The sequence below is a fragment of the Pholis gunnellus genome (genome assembly GCF_910591455.1).
Source record: "Pholis gunnellus genome assembly, chromosome: 3".
Taxonomy (NCBI): Eukaryota; Metazoa; Chordata; class Actinopteri; order Perciformes; family Pholidae; genus Pholis; species Pholis gunnellus.
In genome coordinates this window covers 15,544,885-15,558,446 of record NC_136529.1, presented here as the reverse complement: position 1 = coordinate 15,558,446, position 13,562 = coordinate 15,544,885, and the positions used below count along the sequence as shown (strand labels likewise).

General features: G+C 42.4%; 1 protein-coding gene across 1 annotated transcript in view; it reads right to left on the bottom strand.

Annotated features, from left to right (window-relative positions):
- LOC306693920 (guanine nucleotide-binding protein G(i) subunit alpha-2-like) overlaps nucleotides 1-11,692 on the bottom strand; it is a 47,498-nt gene extending 35,806 nt beyond the window's left edge. The window contains exon 1 of the mRNA XM_079156597.1: nucleotides 10,958-11,692. Within this exon, the coding sequence (XP_079012723.1) occupies nucleotides 10,958-11,075 (118 nt within the window). The 5' untranslated portion in view covers nucleotides 11,076-11,692. The remainder of the gene's footprint in view (nucleotides 1-10,957) is intronic.
- Nucleotides 11,693-13,562: the final 1,870 nt, after the last annotated feature.

The window sequence follows — 13,562 nt, the reverse complement described above, 5'->3', positions numbered from 1 at the left end:
ACAGCTCCCAGGTTGCCAACAGGTCTGATTAAAGCCTTCCTGGAGGACATAATCTCCCGAGGCCGAGTCAGCGTTTTCTCCCCATTCCCTTGAAGATGACGACTCGGGTGATAAAAGCGAAATGCCTTTCCTAAACCATTAGCCAAAATTGGCCCATCGATGGCCAGGTGTTGCTTGTGTGTGAATGTGTTAGTTTGTATCGTATGGTGGACAGAAATGCTGTTGACAATATTTCTATCACAGCAAAAAAATCATGATGATTGTGATGACATTAGTTTTGTCACATCTTTTACACACAGTATGTTATTTGCTGTGTTATTATAATACAACACAGCAGAGTGGACACTGCTTATTTAACCGTTTAGACCACCTGCTTTAAATACAACGGTTCTGTTTGTATGTCGTCTCCACCGTCCAGAGTCTCTGTGGGCAGGAGACACAGCGACAAGCTTCGACATGCAAAACTAATAAATCGCCTTTTCATCACGAGGGCACAGAGGAACTCTCAGCCGACTGATCATATTTCCCGGGAACGTCTGAACGGGTTTTAAGTTGAACATTGTGCATCGAATTTGAGGGAACGTCATTCCACGTTTCAAACTGTACGCCGCACGAAAGCCCTCCATCATACACACCAACAAATTCACAGTGGCAGCCTGCGTTGCCAAGGATATCTTTTTAAAGTTGTAGAGCTTGGCATGGGGTTTCCATTATGCCCTGCTGCTTTAAGAGTTGTTATTTTTATAGGGTGGGAAACAAAATACACCAAAAACATATTTTACGGCTCTGCTACATTCCTTCCAAAAGTCTCTCTGAGCTTGAGGGGCGCATTTCAGGACAATAACAATGATGACCGAGTATTATGTCTCAAAGATGAGTTCCAACTGTCCCAAAGTATCACAGCTAACTCTTTTGTTTAAACTCTAGCAGACACAACATGTTGTTGGCCCTTTTAAGGGGTGTGTAGAACATGTGGCATTTTTACGAGTAGTCTTAACACTGCCGATAATTCTCAGAGAAGTGGAGAGGAAAAAAGAAGGGCAACTGCTTTCCTTTATTATAGGCACAGGGATTTTAAATGCAAAAAAAAAACAACCCCAAACTTAAATCAGACTTGTTTCAGGGCTTCATTGTTTTATGACGAACAGTGGTGCCTACAGTCTGAGGACCAGAACCAGAGAACTGACACAGGATGGGCGTGCTGGTTTCCTCCACCAGCCGAACAACAGACTCACATCTACTTCTCTTTTACATGCAGCCAGCTGAAAGAGGAAGTGACAGATTGGGGAGGGTGACAGGTGGCTGAAACAGGAAATGACATCAATTCCATCCGCAACACAGTTAACAACCGTGATCAAAAATGGTAAAAGAGAGAAATAGAGAGATCTTAACATGATAGCAAAAGAAAGAGGTGTATTGAGTGATGTCCCAAACCTATTCTTTTATATATGTATAAAGTACAACAAATTATAATTACTAACCCTCTTTTTTTCTTTTTTCAAATCTTCAGAAATATGAGGAAATCCAATGAAGACAAAGAGCTAAAATAAATAGTTATGGTTTCAATCTCCCCTCCATGTGTGCCGCTCCTATTTGATAAGCGTGAAATGGCTTCTACAGAACAGAAGGAAGCTCTGATTGGTTTTGGAAGGTGAACACAGTGTTTTTGATACTACGTTATTTGATATATATATATATACATACATACAAAAGAGATTAATTTCCTTCAAAACGCAAGTCTAATTTTTTGGCATAAATCGATTTCACAGCATCGACTTGAGTCTTTTGGTGCCGTTGATCTTGGTGGGGCTATTTGGCTCCGAGTGTAAGAGTGGAGAAATTAGAAAAATAAATTCAGAGAGCATGTCAGGCTCCAGAGTTCTAAGACTGCATTCACACCAAATCAAATCAAAAACACTAGCACTCCCATTCATGCAAATGTGGTTTGGGTATTTGGGCTGCGGCGGTGGGGACAGCAGGGTGGGCCCTTCATTGATTATAAAAGGCTATAATGTGACTGTGATCCAGTTTATTTATAACCAATACTGTGAAACAGTGTTAGAAGAAACCTGTAACGCCTTTTCACAAACCACATGGGCATTTCGACTGTCTGGTTTCTCAGTGACCTAATAAATGTCAACTGTTACCTCATTTAGGTTTGGGTTCATTGAGATTTAAATAGAAAATATGAGAATGTTGATTTGAATATACGGATCTCATTGAAGTTCACTTTTTCAAGAAGTCAGAGGGACCTTACAATAAAAAAATTAAATAAAATCACAGCAAGGCTTTACGTTTAGTTTACTTATGATTGAGATGACATGATTGGAGAATACACACCCAGCAAAACCTTTTAGAAAGAAAAGGTTTGGATCAGAGATTACAATGAAGTTTATGGATTATATAGATCCTTTGAAGTTTCTAAACACTGATAACTTACGTAAGAGTGCAAACGCTTGTCAAGCTATGCAAGGGATTAGCATGCTATTAGCAAGTGGCCCAATATTTAGTGGTCAGATAGATACATGTATTTAGAAAATGGGCGCTATAAACACAAGCTTTTAATGATCAGTCCATTGGTAATCAACACGTTTAACAGCGTGCAGCCATGGACGCACGCTGGTGTTTCGGTTTAGTGAGTGACCGTGTTAACTGGTGAGTCTCAACCGAATGCATCTGTGGTTGCTCGTGGGTTACAGCAGCTGTTGAAAACACAAACAGAACAATGTAGGTGTCCTCGTAAAAGGCCCTCCGCTTCATTTTAAATGCATACTCTACTAATCTGTGTGTATTATCTACACCAACCATTTACTCAAGTTACTACAAGCAACCACGGACGCATTCGGCGGAAAGTCACCAGTTAAACAGAAACACTCGGTACTCCGAAACGGTCGTGATCATGTCGGAAATTCTGTAGAACGCGAGTCCACTGTTGGAATACATGTCATAACCGGACAAGTTGATGCCGTTAACAGTTTTAAATCAACGTTTAAAGCTTGCTAACTCGCCTGGATGGCTGGGGGCAAAACACCACGTCCGTTGCCAACATGCGCGTGCATACGTTTGATGACGTCGGCTGTAAAAGGGTCTATCTGAACGGTTGTTAGAGAGCGAGGAGCTGGGGACAGACGGTACTACTGCAATGCATTGCGCTCTAAGTTAAAGTAACACAGTGCAGCTGCCACAACATTATCACCCTGAGCCCCCTGGGGAAAGAAAACACACCCTCACCCAGTGTGACATTTGAACTATTCCCACCGTCTATCCCCTTCACACGGACCCATGCTGCTCGAGTTATGTTAGGCACCTCGCTCGATGCCCCTTCTTCACTGATAAACACCAACAGAAGCCAGAAGCGTGTGGAAAGCCAGCAGATCAAGTGGGGTGTAGAAAACTTCACAGAAGTGAAGATGGGCCACACTGATGGAAGAGATTACAAGCAGCTCCCCGCTGCTTCCTGTACCTCTGGGAGAGAGACTCCTCCCCTTTCCTCTGATGGCGGCTTTCTGACACGTTTACCACATCACCGTTTCACATCTCTGCAGCGGCACAAAACGTCTCATCAGCTAGAAACTGCCTGCCTCGTTTTCCCCCCCATTCTGCACTTTTTTTGTTCGTCCTTCCAAGTTTTCTCGACCACCTAGAAGACATTTGAACAGCAGCTATACTAAAAGAAGAGGTGAAGGGACTGAGAGGGTCGAACCATGGCCGCACTGACACTGAGTGTTTTCACCATACCGGAACTTCTGACTTCCCTACAATGCTTTGAAAATATCGATATTCAACACCATTTGCAATACCACACAGAAAAATTGACACAACTTAATGAGGGCGTAAAATTCGAAATTAGTGGTGTGTTTGTCAACTCGGCAGCTACCCGTGTATCAATACAGTGGAAAATTAGTTTTGAAACTGTTTTAATAATCCAGTATAGATATGTATTGATATTTTTGTAAGACTTGCTCAACCTTCCACTTGGTTAAATATGAACTGTGGCCTGCCCTCTGCTTCCATCCTTACTTATTATCTCATGAGCTTTTCTACTAGGATTATGTCGCCAATTAAATTCCTCCTCTCTTTCTTCTTCTGATCTCCACAGTAGTCCCGCCCACTTCTCCAAGATTGCTGGGGTAAAATGTACCAAAAAGTCACATTGAAAACGGAGAGCTATTTTCTTTTATTTTTTGTACATTTGGTTGTTTAAGTGTACTTTGTCTGGTTTCAACATATGTACACAAAGCTGAGAGTGCAGGCTGGCCCCCGGGGGACGCCCAGGAGCACCGGCCCTTCCAGTGCAGAAAAATGACCCAATGCGGATTGAAGGGAAGTGAAGTGAGCGCATTTCCTATACTGGCAAGAAGAAGGAAATGGATTGTGGAAGGGGGATAATGGTTTGCTGTATATGTGTTTAATGAAATGATCAGACAAAGAAAGCCCCAGTCCCCCCCCCCCCCCCCCCCCCCCAGTCCCCAAGGGTGCTTGTAGCAAAATAAAGCAGGAACTTTGACATTTCTGGTGACGCTGAGGGGGGGTCATGAACTTGAGGAGTGGAGAGTGTTTTTTCAGGGCCCTAGCAAAATAAGCAGCACTACAGGGAACACTATATGGACTTTACAGAATAATGGCAATCAAGTTTGGCTTGAAACTGGAAAATAAAAAGGTTTTTCTGGCCCTGGGGCAAGAAAATGGAAGAAAGCCAGAATAATCACTGATGTGCATTAGCAGGTCAGCTAATCCAAAATACGGAAAAAAAGACGTCTTCTCTTGCCCTTAGTGGTATCTAGTCATGCAGATACATTTGGATTTATTCATGATGCCGTTAACAGTTTATAGTTAACAGTTTATTTATTCACCCAGGTTTTCAGCTCTGCAACCGCCCCAATGCAATGCAGGTGAACACAACTTTTGTTTGTGGTACTCACATTCAGCTGATCGTCTGACCACAAACACTGCCCTTGTTAATCGGGATAGCTCTGGATAACGACAGGCAATGTTTGTTGTTGTTTTTTTAATCATTTTTTGATCTTTGGTAGAAAAAAGCTCCTATTGAAAAAGTGTGTGCCAAAATCACCACAGTAACATATTCTTGCAAAACCAAATGACTGATGTTTGAGTACTTTAAGCAGCAAAAAGGGAATTCACATTCAGTGTCAACTGGGCTGGCTCTAGAAGCTCTGCCAAATTATATCTGCAAGGCTGCATCCTCTTATGATTTTTTCTTCTGTAATTTGGGTGAACTGACTTTAAGAAAAAACAAAGACATCAAGTGAACTCTTTTGTACATTCTGTATCCGAGCCCATATCCTTCTGCCTCGCACTAAGAGCTTTGCATTTTGCAACAGTTCCGGTGTCTGTGCAGGGCTGTCTGCTGGCCGACAGGCTGCAGTATCTACTTCCCTCCTTCTGCACACATTATCGGAGGTAAAGGGGGGTGCACAGAGAATTGGGCTTTTGTGATCTAATCCTATGTCAAAACATCTTCACACCCTGTGGTGAACGGAACACCCAAGGTGAATCCTGAGGGCTGCACTCAAAAAAAAGGCAGCTTACTCGCCACACACCTCGGGATGCACACAGGACACAAACTGCCTTTCCTACACTAAATAATGTAGGTATGAAGCAGCAAAGACATGCTGCCGTGTGGAGGCAAGATTTTGAGGTATGGGTGGAGGATTTTCTGAGCAGAGAGGGTAGTGCAGCCACGTTCCCTGTGGACCTGCACTGAGACACGCAGTCTGTAGGAGCAGGCTTTATCTGAGGAGCTCTCGCTGTAATTGCAGGATATTCTAACCCCTTCACATACACACTCTGCTGACCGGTGCGTCATACGGCTAATTGGGCGGCACTGTGGTGCAGACTGTTGAGTAAACACGGTCAAGTCATCCCAAAAAAAAAAAAAAACATAGGGCAGCAGCTCGTTTGATAAACCTTACAGAAGTGGCACATTTTTGCAAAAAAATCCGCTACAATGTAGCCGCTAAGTAGCGGATGTTCAGATGAGATTTCTTGTGTGCTCCGCTGCCAGAGTAGGCCTTCAGACATGGAGCGGTTTATACCTGAGGAGCAGGTCAGTCTGACTCGGTGCCTCTATAATCAGTCTGCAGTAATTACACCCACTGCAACTCAGACACTAATAAGAGGGAGGAACTCGGTGTCTATGCAGCACAGACCGCATGGGCTGACCATTGTGTTGTCATCAAACATGACTATATACAGTAAATAGGGCGACTATTTGGGCTACGTTGCGCTGCCTGCTTGATTTTTTTTTTTTTTTCCAGAGAAATACTGCAACCTCATTTTAAAACGTTTTATTTGTGTTGTGTTTGACTTCTTGGGTGTTTCTGATCACATGTCCTTTAACCTGGAGAGGTTTAAAAAGAGGAACTGGAGAAGGAGTTAAGCCTGACCGGAGCAGCTTTCCAGAGTTTTGCAGACGGGTCAAACACCTCTAATCACCAACTGAGATAAGAGATAATAACAGGATCCGAGCTGCCTGCCTCTCTAACCATACTACCACAGTAGCTATAGCTCAGGTTTCCCAGCTCAACCAATGGTAGCAGTGGCTGGGCTCGTCGATAGAGGCCCTCTTTCTCTGATCAATACTGAGTCTGCAGCACTAAGCCTTGAGAAAGTTACCTAAACAAAGCATTTAGAGACACGAAGGTAGCCGTTTGTTCTACTGGAACCCACAGGTGCAGACTGCCTTTGAAGATGTGCGACAGTGGTTACAACCCAATACAATTAGAAGAGCTGAAATGTCACCCCAGGGTGTCTGGCTTTGGCTCCGGAAAATGTATTTGTGCTATGAATGGAGAGGCGCCAATTTCACATAACGTGGTCAGAGCCGACATAATCATCAATGTGGGATAAAATATATTGAAAATGTATGAGATAAAATGGTTGCAACTCCTAAAATGAAGTATTGTTAGTGCTGCACTGCAATGTTGCTGCTGTCAGCAAATAGATAAAACATTACAGAAAACACACAATGTAGCAATATATACATTTAGGTTCTATTCAAGGTAGTGTGTGTATGGGTTCAATAATGCCGTAAGAGATACTGCTCTTACTATTACAGACACCCCATGCTGCTGTGACAGTATAAACGTCCTATATGTAATCAGCAGGTGTTTAAAACTGGTAGTTATGCCACAATTGCAGTTGGCTCACTCCTTTTGATCTTTTTGGCATCTGTATGGCACATACTTCATGATTTTCACAGCAGGTATTTGATAGTGTTCATAGTTTTCTAGCCAAGAAAGCATTGAATATGGTAGTATCCACTATTCAAGTGTATCTACCCGGATGTTTCGTTGGAGTGCATCTCCCTACTTCCTTTACGAAGGCTTTAGCAAAGTATGCAGATGAATGAGCAGGCGCCCTCACGCACACTGCAGAGAGCCGAGATAAAAGAGGAAGTGAAAACGACTGGTTTCATATCATGTGTTCTTCCTTTCTTCGGTGGCAAAAACCATTCACTGTCGGTTCATAATAAAGGCCGGTGTCTTTAGGTAAAAAGAACAGTCAAGGTGACCGTGCTAGAGTTATACAAGCTTCTCTTTACAGCCCCTCTCCACACCAGGATAATATATTCTTAGCCTGGAAACATTAACAGCACATTTCTCATTCCGTGGCATGAGGGATGAAACGTGGCTGCCGCCTTCATTTTAGGCTAACCATTTCATGCTTTGATCAGGAATAATACCAGCTGCAGGCTAAACAGTATGGCGGCCTCACCGCGGCTGTGGAAATGGAATCAGATTCAACACAGAAGCAACGACCAAGTCATGAACCGAGTCTATAATGTGTACTGCAGCGAGGGCCTGCTACATCATGTCATGAAACAACAACACCTCCGCCGATCTCAATGGAAATGAATAACAGCGCCGCCACACTGGTTGTTTTTCCAGGACTTTAAATAGAACATGATCAGCATATTTTTCATCATCTTTATTTCCCTTCATTTATCACCTCTGCCCCGTCAGGCTGACAGCTGTGGGGGGAAACAGGGAGTATTCCACTCCACACTTGTGCTGCATGCTTCTTTAAATGTGCACACACATCCAAGATGTTTTTAGTCAAATGTCTTTATATTCATGTTAGAGGTAGATGTGGCTTTCTACTGTGGCCACAGGCAGCATGCACTCAGTATGCCAGCATGTTATTTACATAACAGCATTGCCTATCAAGCCTCTGAGCCAATGTGTTTATGTACAATTAACGCAGAAGTGTGTGTGTGTGTGTGTGTGTGTGTGTGTGTGTGTGTGTGTGTGTGTGTGTGTGTGTGTGTGTGTGTGTGTGTGTGTGTGTGTGTGTGTGTGTGTGTGCTGAATCATGCAGAGATATTCCCTACTACTAGGCTGCTGTTCTTACAGTTCAAGCAGAGCATGCTGCCAATAGGAACTTCTCATTTGTGCTGAGCTGAAGGGTTGGGAAGCCAAAGAATAGAGAAAATCAACTTAAGTGAGAGGAGAATTTATGACTGTGGACGGGGAGGAGATTAAATGTCAATCAAAGAGCAGAATCAGCAGGGAAGCCTGTGAGTGAGTGCTTCCCGTTAATGAAAGCTTAAGCCTCGGCGGTATATGAAGTCCTCTATGCTTCATTAACTAATGGCTTTCTCTGGGGACATCTAACGAGACAAAACTATCTAAAACAGCCTTCTTTTAGGGAAAACGACGGAGATCCTAACTTCATCCGTTTGTGGACACCAGGTAAAAGTACTTAAGTGTGAACATTTCGATGAAGCGGTTTGTGGTTAGACTTCCTCTGCTTGCTGAAGGAAGGCAGCGGTTCAGAGTCGATTCAAAAAGAGTTCCGTCATTTCAGTAGAAACGGGCATCCTTCGACTTCCACACCTCGTCTCAAGAGTCTCTGGAGTTTGCTTTAGGAGGGACATGAGATTACAATTTCCAAGTCAGGCTTTATTGGTGTGGCCACTTAGGAAGAAGGGAGACTTCTCTCAGCTGTGCCAACAGATACCATGGCAGCAGATGGGAGCGCTGAAAAGCATACCTGGAGGCGTGATGTAGCACCTCTGGAAGGATGTCACACCTCGGTCACACATACTGCGAGACAGATCATGATTTCAGCTACAACCACAAACCTATTATTCAATGGATCACATCTCCCAAGAAACAATAAAGCCCTGAAACACTCTCTTTGACTTCACTAGAATTTACATTTCACTTTTCAGAGACCAGAAAATCCTCCTCATAATCCGGATGCAGCCTTTGCATGCCGGGACACCTTTTTATTGTTTTTTAAATGCACAAGGGGAAAAGTCTTTCTTGCATGACGTGAATCTTTACGCACAAATTGACAAACCCGTGGCTCTGATTCAGACCTCTCCTATAATTCCTCTCAACCCTCACACACACACACACACACACACACACACACACACACACACACACAGCGCCGGATGGTAATTACTGATATGAGACCTGCTGTACAAAGCAGAGTATGTAATTAGCCTTCTAACCAGGGGCACAACTTAACAAGCAGCCGTCTCTTCAAAAGACCCAGGAGACAAGAACACAGCATGTGTTCCCTCTCAATTTAAGCATCACTTCCTGTTTTGTGTCAGGAGAGAGGATGACATATACATTTGTGTGATTCTGTGATCACCAATCTGTGTTAACTAAATAACCAAACTACTTCCAATTGACACTACAGAAAGGAGGGTATGTTTTGAAAGTGGGGGCGAAAAAATGATAATATTTCAAGTATATTTCTTCGCTCACAGGATCAATATTACTTTGAACCCGAGCGTATGTTCAGCGAGAGGTTTTCAATAAAAATCACAGTCTATTCTAACAAAACTGTACTGATTCCCTTGGAGCAATAATTACAGTAACTTCAGTGTGAATCACTGGGTGTGAGATACAACACATCATGAGCAGGGCTTTAATGGTTTTACCTATTAATACATCAAAAGTATTAGTTAATAAGCAGCAGCCAATGATACTTGCTACTTTCTTTCTTTCTGCATGTCTGAGCTGCAAATCAAGTCAGGTTTGAAATCTTAGTGTGGAACCATCTCAAATGGATCAGTAAAGATAAGAAAAACTAAATATGGCTTCAATATTAAAAGACGTTGCAGACAAAAGCAGTATGTCCAGTCGCTTTATGTTGCATTCACAAAGCAGAAAGTCAAAGGAACCAGGGAGACATTTGAAAGCCTGGGAAAGTGTCTATTTGCTACCAGTATACTCTCAATCAGTTGTTTAGTGTTTACGTGTGTGTGAGCTCTGGCCAGTGCTGGGAACAGTCAGGGCTGTTCACCCTCTGTCCAAACAGCGGCCCACTCATTATCAGCAGACCCCGGCTCACGTCTGACCCCTCGGTTCAGCCCTGGTGGGAGGAAACCACGGCAAATGTAGAAGACGGACTATTTTTGACCGCTCTGTCCAAAAGACACTCTGCTCTGAGCTCTCACTCAACATCCAGGGTTTAGCAATTAACGCCATCTTTTAGCTGGACGGGGACATGTGTTCAAGGGTGGTGTTTTAGTGTCCAAAACCTTACAAAACATGCTGAATAAAGCACATTTGTCTCACAGCAGAGCCTAGAATTAAGGTCAGAGGGCACCGAGACATGCTACTTTTAACATGTCAACTTGGGCGGTGGCAGGTCACACTCACACACAAGCTGCATTTTTTTTTTTCTGCCACGTTTGTCTCTTAAGGAGATGATTGAACACTTAAAGAGTTCTGGTGGAACTGAAAAACAAACAAAAAAAACGCTTCAATGGTGGCAGTATTTGAATAAAAGCCACATTTCAAAAGGGCAACATGTATTAATAGAATGTGTCACCAGTGTAACTTACTCTTGGGCTTTTTGTCTGATGTGCTGCTGTGTCACATTTGTACAAATTGGTCAAGTGTTTCATGCTGTTGCGCAATTGGTCTGTAACCCTTAGTGTGGTACTTTAGTGTCGGCGCAGACTACTCACCCAGCAGCAGCAGTTTCACTTCTCTCGCCGCCTTCTCTCCATCTTCTCTCAGGTTTTTATCAATCATTTTAGACCTCTCGGCCGCGGCTTTATCCTCCTGACTGACTGTACACCCCATGGTTCCTAGTGCGCGCTTCAGGACTGCTGCTTAGTGGGGAAATATCAGCAGGAAAAAAATATATATATATTTATGGGTTGTGTCCGAAAAAAAAACCCTTATTTAAAAACAAGGGTTGAAGTTGAGTAAAGGCGACTTCCCTTTCTGATCAAACGTGACGGAGTCTCCTCCTGCGACGAGAACTTGGATTTCTAACGCACGAAATTCCCAAACACTCGTTGGTTATTCAGTCAATCGGGCCAGCATTGGTGGTCTAATGAGAATGGAGAAGTTCTCGAGCAACTTTTTGTGGACGGTTGACTTTTTATCGGATTGGGTTAGTTCCCACAGCAGACCATTAGAGCAGATTAAAACACACGAGAACGAGCCACGAAGTTCAGCGCAAAAAAAAAAAAAAAAAAAAGTATTCCAGCTGTTGAAAAGCGAGCACACGGATTCCTGCTGCCAGTGAGGCTTCCAGACACACACACACACACTACCCGCTTTTCACAGGAGGAAAAGGAGAGGATTTTTTGGGTTGTTTTTTTTTAATCCCTATTTGCTGTTGCGCATTCTCTCCCCGCGTTGAGATTTATCACGTTTGAAGCCACACCCGGAGCCGCCGTGAAGTTCCCCTCCGTCCGACACACAAACAGCGAGACAGCGCCGGCGTCACCTCCCAACTCCACAGCAGCAGGGCCAGCCCTCACCAGGAAAAGAAACGCCCACTCCGAGGGCTTCATGGGAAATGTAGTCAAAGGCGGGCAAACGTTTCATTCGAGAGCTGCCGCGCAGTTTCATCTGCATTATACTGCCTCAAGTGGAACAATCTGGGGGTGTATGAGATTCTACAGTTGAGAAGAGAGATTAGAGGTGTTTTTTAATAGCTTACATTTTGGGGTTAAAGCTAGCACCATTAATCAGTGTACCTGTGGATGCCCCCCCCCCCCCCTTCACAACCTACTGTTTTAATACATACAACAGGATTGTTTACGTAGGTAAAAGTAGAAATACCACCGCGTAACAACACTCAATTACAAGTAAAAGTATTGCATTCAAAGTTGTACTTTACTAGCTACAAAAAATATGAATGCCTAAATGTAGCCCTCTAGAAATATATAAAAGTAAGAATACTGCAGAATCTCCCCTCTTAAAATGTTATATTGATATAGAAATATAATTGATTATTATTATTGATGCAATAATACACAAACATCATTTTAATGTTGTAGCTGGTTGAGAGATGGAGCCATTTTAACGAACTGTAGATCTAATAGGTTTAACAGAAACATATGTTTATTCTTAATCTGCAATGTCATCTGTAACTACCTTTAGGATAACATAACTCCACAGCTAATGCCAAACACAGCACTTTAGTGTCACCTTGTGGACCGGCTCCTGACCCTCAAGAGACACATTAACAACTCCCTTTTCTTACACCTTTTTGTCCTACAAAGTGTTACTGATTTAAATATTACATGAATGAAATATTTTTGGGCATAACAATATTTTTTCAGGTTATACAATGCTTACAGCTTAGCCACAGTGGTCCATTTAAAGCTGTTAACATTTTTCGTTGAAGTTTATTTTTATAATCATCATTCGTGGAATTAACGATTTATATAAAATACAAAGAATAGTCTTGAAAGTCTTTCCATATTTGATCTCCTGTTTCCAGATGGCCATATCTGACAGATGATGAGAGATCAACGTTTTGTTACCTCATTATCTTTATTGCAACATTGTTTACAGTACAATAACTGCCAGCATCATATTAAAATATAAAGAGATACAAGAAAATCAACATGAAATGAAGGACAAATGATTACATTGATATTTTTAATTGGACTAAAACTTTAATAGCTATCTACATTGTACAAACTAGATATGCATATAGAATATAAAGGGTATACATTTATATACAGTATTTATAAATGCTGGCAAATATTTAATATGTTACTATTCAATCATACACATTTCAATAAAGCGCACAAAGAGGGAGATTAACAACACTGAGTTCTAAAAAGAGGTCATCAGAGATCATCTTGTATCCGCCACTAACCCAGTGTATCCCCTCACTTTGTTGCCTCGTGTTTACGTCTATTTTTTTGCATGTTGTGAGGTTTACGTGTGCACCATTGAAAAACTCACCAAGGTCAAACCAGGAACAGAGAAGTTGGGGATAAATATAACACTTGCATTGGTTAAACAACACCAAACACTATGTTATGCCCCAGTGGCTGATTCACATGATTCCCTCTGCATACACGTACATTAAGACAACCAAATATCTAGATACAATGGATTAAAAGAGGTTTGTTTAACCAATTGACTGGACAGTACTGACTTATCTTCACGGCACTCACTGTCGTCTGGTGTAACAGAGTTGATCATAAAAAAATATATTGAAATATATGCCAGTACACCAGCTCACTAACAACTCAGAGTTAAAAAGTTACTGTCTGCCAACAAGCAGCGAGGAAGTCAGAAACAACCCAAACGTTACCA